The 6457-nt window shown below is 40.6% G+C and overlaps 1 protein-coding gene across 1 annotated transcript in view; it reads right to left on the bottom strand.

The window, feature by feature from the left end:
* Window positions 1-3032: 3032 nt before the first annotated feature.
* LOC148512604 (protein-glutamine gamma-glutamyltransferase E-like) overlaps window positions 3033-6457 on the bottom strand; it is a 181604-nt gene continuing 178179 nt past the window's right edge. Inside the window, exons 15-16 of the mRNA XM_088481955.1 lie at window positions 3996-4129; window positions 3033-3239 (exon numbers count right to left, since the gene is read on the bottom strand). Coding sequence (XP_088338081.1) covers window positions 3086-3239; window positions 3996-4129 — 288 coding nt within the window. The 3' untranslated portion in view covers window positions 3033-3085. The remainder of the gene's footprint in view (window positions 3240-3995; window positions 4130-6457) is intronic.

Raw genomic sequence — 6457 nt, 5'->3', positions numbered from 1 at the left:
AAACCTAGTTGAATCTCTGGCAAGGCACCAGCTCAGAGTAGCTCTGTCTGACGTGGAGAGGTGGTGGGGGTTTGGCGGTGGGGAGATGATTTTCTCCACCTTTCATAGACCACGCAATTAAAGTGTGTAATTCCAAATGCACTCTTCAACGGGCTAAAATCAATCTTTACTCATGCTGTCAATCATGCAGCTGGAAGCACTGATGCATACATTATAGCCTAGGTAAAGAAGAATGTATGTTCTTATCACAGACTGAATTTGAGCATCTGTTGAAATTTGCGGAATCAGAATTTCTCAATTCTCCCCCCTCCCTAAAAAAAAATATATCTAGCTTCTACCACTTTCTGTGGTAATGGAGCTTAGAACTGTATAAAGAAAAACTGTATAAAGGCTTTGGACTCAAAGACAGTTAAAAATTTAAAGATGAAAATGCTTAAGTTATATTAAAAGTGTAGTCAGTACGTGTATGCTGGTGAATGGATAAATTAATAAATTAAACCAGTATAAATAAATACCGACACTCTCCAGACCTAAAATAATGACAACATGTTTATAGCCCTTTTGTAAAAAATTTATATGGTGGGATCTCCACAAATGTATTCATCAGGTTGAAGTCAGACACTTTCCTTACCTTACCCTAAGCTCAGCTGTCAGGCTGATGACAGTGCCTAATTAAACGAGCACTGAAACGCTGCCTATTACATGTCGGTATAGTGTCATTTTTCAAGAGCCAGTAGTGCTGCACCCCGTTGTTGATGTATGTGAGTAATCTAGTGCGGGCACCAGGCCCAGAACATACCTATAACAGGAGAGCCGGACCACATTTACTTTATATATTGTGACAGTCAGGTTAGGGGGTCCCTCTCCTGGGTAGAAGGACTCCTTTCTTACACACACCCACAGCAGCAGGGAAGCAGCACACCAGTCTGGATGCAAGTACAAGCTGGTCGGCGCCAGTCTTTATTGTACAATGTCAGAAATAACATAAAGAAAACATAAACATAAATCCTAGCCCTGTCGGGGCACTAACTTCACAGGTAGTTCCCTCACTACCAGAACCTGGCAGGGCCTAATGCCCTCACCAGCAACCAAGGCACAGCACAACACTCACAGATAGCTTTTCCAAGTGTCTCTGAGCAAACTCCCTGTCAGCTCTCCCAGGTGAGACAATCAGCCCTCAACACACTAGGCTTATATTGGCCACTCTCAGGTGGAAACCTTAACAAGCCTGTTACCAGGCTGCGAGAACCAAAACCTGGAGTGGCCGTGGGTGGAGCCCTCCCTCTCCTCTCACCCACAACCCCCAGGTCCCAAACCGGCTTTTCAAAAAGCCGAAACTCAAGCCTGCTACACTGCAGACTTTCTCCTGGCAGTTTAAAACACATAAGACAGGAATCTGGGACAAATGTACCTGCCACAGACCACTTTACCAATGATCCTATCACTATATATATATATATATATATATATATATATATATATATATATATATATATGTGTGTGTCGGGGTGTGTGTGTGTGTATATATATATATATATATATATATATATCAGCAGTGTGAAGAAAGTCAAAAATTTTATATCTGCACAGGTTCTATAAATGATAAAAAGTGCCACTTGTCCTCCTGTGGGCTACTATTGGGAACACTGTAATCCTGACCATAGTACAGCAAGTGCAGACCTTATGCATGCCTTCCTATATAAGTCTACGGGGGAGCATTGGAGAAAGATATATTATCAACCAGTCAGCTTCTAACTGCCACATTACAGTCTGTGCTTGAAAAATGACAGTTATCTGATTTGTTGGTAATTTATTTCTCTCCACTTTATCTCTCTCCACGCCTTGATACATCTCCCCCTTATATTACCTGATAGGCAATGCTCATTCCATAAATGGCAAAATTTATGTTAAAAAAAATTGTGCAGGGATTTGTACCCACTTCCCGACTATGAAACGAGAGCACGATTATGACATTGTAATCGTGCTGTCGTTTCACAGTCTGTGATGTGCCTACACTGAACGTTCAGTCGTTCAGTGTAGGCACATCCATCATCCCCGAACATGCTGAACCTGACATGATCGCCGGGTTGACCAGCATGTACGGGCGATGATTAATGCCGGAAATGACCAGCGGGCACACGCAACGCTGGTCGTTTTCGACATTTACATGGCCGATTTGCGGACGATTAGCAAGCGATTGAACGATAACGATGTCATTATCGTTTAATCGGCCTGTTTAATCGCCTAGTGGATTCGCACCCTCAGGGGTGAAATGCGTTATGATGGGTGGTGCTATAACTTATAGCACCACCCATCATATAACCCTAAATCATGTAACCGTGTCACATACTAGGCAAAGCCTTCCCAGATAAGTCTACTGCACTCACTGTCTTGTGCCACCACCATACAACATCCCAGAGCAAATCTATTCTGGTGTATGGGCTATAAAATATGATCTCAGATATATAATTTTTTGGAAATGTAGGTTATTGGTCAGCAGGATCTTCTCCTCACACTGTTTGTGTGGTATATTTAAGCCTAATATCTTCTTACTCTAGCCAAGGTTATAATCTGTCCATGAGGGCAAAGAAAGGTTGTAGAATGGTGCTGTAGAAATGTCATAATATATATATTTACATTCATAATGCCAACATCATATTCATACATAGGATATTCCATAGCGCCAGAGAACAGTGTAATTTGCATTTTTTTATTTTGTACTTATTGTCAGTTACAGTTTCTAGATGGTGAACAATGTACATTTGTCCTAAAGGAATTGCACTTAGAAAACATCTTATTTTGAATCTGAATTCAAGCGATTTATTTAGCCACATATATATATATATGCACTGTAGTACATATCAAATTAACATAACTATGTGTTTGATCTACAGCACTGAAGAGGTAGAAGGTGTTACAAAGAAGACAATCAAGAACAAAATCAGTATCGCCATAACTGTGCAATCCAGAGAGGAATCAACCATTACAACATTTTTAGTATTAAGCACAGTACTGGCAATATTAAGGCAGGTGATGATAAGCTGGTAGTATTACAGAAAGACATGATCTCAGCCAGTCCATGGCATCAGGGAGCACCAGCCACAAAGACTATATGAGAATGTTTAACATTTTTTATCTTGTCACATGAGAAGGTTGCGATCAATGTTCTATTGCCACTCTTGAAAGGGGTGATTGTAAAACTGATGGCAGATTTTTCTCCAGGCTTCAGTGGTGACAGACTAAAAAAAAAAGTAAAATATGTATTGATGAATACTCATATTAAACTGACATTATCCACATGTTTACTTGTTTCCAGGTTCTACTGAGAATTATGTGTGTGTAAAGACACAATGCGAAATACATCTCCAGTTTAATAAAGACCTATGGCCATACATCTACAATATATACTATACATCAGATATCAGACAATATATACTATACATCAGATATCAGACAATTTTGCAATCAGCTAGTTAATGAAATTATACTGTATGCATGGTGTAGTTTGTAGGTCCTTAGAATGTTTAACCTAACTAATTAAAGATGATGATGGAATGTATACTTTGGTACTCATCCATGGGTACAATAGATGATTGAAGGGAGGGGAAGAAGAGCCAGGGAACAGGTGGCCTAAGAGAGAGCAGTCAGATTTATTGCTCTTCTCTGATTCTCTCCAGTCCGGCAGCCTGGTGAGCGCCTATTACACCATTCAGATATGATTTTATTCTTTCTATGGATTAACTTCTCTTCTCCATGAACAGCATTGATGATCTGTCCTGATTGTGGCCTATGGGGGCTGCTGCTAGAATCAAAACTTAGTTAAAAGTTGGTTATATCTGTGATTTCACCACAGTTTTCTGTCATTTAATAACAGTGTCCCAGTTTGTAGGTGGTGAGAAGCAAAATGTTTACACTTTTTGAAAAGTCATTTTTAGTTACTACAGTAAATAGAAAGCATAGTCTGAAAATAGAAAGAGTTAGACAGTTTTGCTTACTCTTTTTGTAGGAATCCATTAACTAGACCACTTCCTTCCAGTATCAGAGAGCAGGAGTTCAGTATGTCAGATAAAGTGTTGCTGATGACTACTTCTGCACTGAATGCTGTGTTTACCATAATTTTATCTGGAAGCTGTAATATAGGGAAAGATTGAGATTAGAGAATATAAGTATACCAACCAACGCACACTAAATTGATGCTATTATGCTACAATTCACACTATGTAAGGGCACCTGGCTGTATGAAGAAAATTAATAAATCCTCTCTCTGGAGGTGCTAGATCTTATATAAAAAATATGCTAAGGTACTCAGCGTTGCCTGGGTTTAAATCTTCAAGTTATTAAGTTTTATTATGTGATGTCATCCAAATCTATCCAGTGGAAGGCCCAGAACAGGCTCCCTGGGTCAAATTTTTTCCTGAAGCACTCCACTGTGAGGTCCGCCCGGGACCCCAACCACTCCATTAGGCATTCCAGACCAATTGTCAGCCCTATGTGAAGTTTTCATCCAAGTTCATCCAGTGGAAGGCTCAGAACAGGTTCCCCGGGTCAAAGTTCTGCCCAACTTGCACCAACAGGAGGTCCAACCAGGACCTCAACCCTTAGTATGTCTTCTGAGATCCAATCTACCACTTTGTGAAGCTTTCGTCCGAATTATGTGATGTCATCCAAATCCATCCTGTGGAAGGCTGAGAAAAGGTTCCCCGGGTCAATGTTCCGCCCAGCGTACACCAACGGGAGGTCTGACTGGGACCCCCAACCGTCCTAAAACCTGGCCAAGATCCAACTGAACAACCTTGCATTGGTTTCATCCCAATCGATGCAGGGGTGTCCGAATTGATAACAGACAGACAGACAAACATTTTACAACTTTTATATATAAGATTAATTGTCTGTTTGTTTGACCGGTTATGCATTCGGCCCATTCATTATTAGGGGCTCAAAAGGGATGCCTAATTTTCAGCAAACTCCAAAACGTTCAAGATACAAGCAGATCCCTCTGCCTCCTCCACAGTAAATGCATGTGTTAAGGATTCTGCCTTTGAACCTCTATATACCCCTGCCTATACCTTCTAATATCTTGCCTATAAACCTCTAAGGATGACGCTAATTTGCGTACGCAGTCATACAGTAAATAAAGACTCCAGACCTAGAACCCGTGGTTCCAAAGCACAAAGTATTATTCAAGATAAAGTACAGCAGTTACACGCTATGATCCTCATATAATCTTAGCGCAAAGAGATTATACAGACCCAAGTACAATTATACATACGCAGCGCTCTCTGGTCCAGATGTTAGGTATCAGTAAGAAACCCCTCATCAATCAGCATTCAGCACTAAGACTAGGAACCCAGGGTCAGAGCACACATACAGTATTTATACCCCCCAGAAATAAACAACACAATAGAGAAGTTTGTTGCTAATACCATTGGTCCTAAAGGAGGGGGCATATGTTACAAGGCATTTAACAGGTTGGTTCAAATAGACATGATCCAGCCTCTAACAACTGGTGGTCTCTGATTTCCCGCCCCATGCAAATCCTAACAGTTGTTCATATAATGTACATTTTGTTGCTTGAAGTCTCTGCGGTCCATAAGTTGAGAATGCATGTTGCGATCTCTCCATCGATATTACCGGAATACTGTTGAGAGAGTACGCATCAATACAATACCAAACATGGCTTACTTATCACGTATAAAACCTTAGCTACGAAATAATCTTTATTTCATAGCAATTATAGTAAATGTGCATACTTGAATCTTATACCTTTAAAACTTATGGAACCTTGTATGTGAATATGTAATATATAAGTATGTGGGGTTTGATGTAAAGACGCTAGTTAACTTGGGGCAGATGCGTGTGCGTGAAGCTAATATTCAGAGTTTTCATACAGGGTGTTATGCATTCGCTAATATGCGACTAGTTAACAGCGCAATTGTGCGTATTAATGTGTGTATGAGAACACCTAGCAGTGTGGAATGCTGAGCATTATAGTTCCATGACTTGCTGATGCCCCAGCAGCCCCCACCCTTTTCAGGATCCAAAATACTGGTCTTTGTTCTTTCAGGGCCTGTGTGGATGCAAATTAGCACAGCTACAAGACCCAAACCTCAGATAACACTCTTGGCTTTGAAGGTATTTTATTGTAGGAAGCCTGCTAATGTAAGGTGCTACAAACGACCCTCTTGCTATATTCGAGCAGGGCCACCTGGAGTGAGAGCAGACGTTATGTCCATGAAGCTTGTCTTCACAGGCTAGTTGTCACGTGGCCATTTGCTCTGTTTAGCTAATGCAATCCAATTTTGACTTACTGTACAGCCATTTCTGAAATATATCCTTTATGGGAATTATAATAATACACACACTTTATCCAGAGCACCCAAACTACGTAAAGTCATGAAATGGGCTTTTGATGAATCGCCGTAACTTATGGCGATGGTCACATATACAATCGCATGAT

Source organism: Taudactylus pleione, unplaced genomic scaffold (assembly GCF_031769625.1).
Source record: "Taudactylus pleione unplaced genomic scaffold, aTauple2 ptg000279l, whole genome shotgun sequence".
NCBI classification, from domain to species: domain Eukaryota; kingdom Metazoa; phylum Chordata; class Amphibia; order Anura; family Myobatrachidae; genus Taudactylus; species Taudactylus pleione.
Note: the sequence above shows the minus strand (reverse complement) of the source record. Positions and strands in the feature narration are given on the sequence as shown.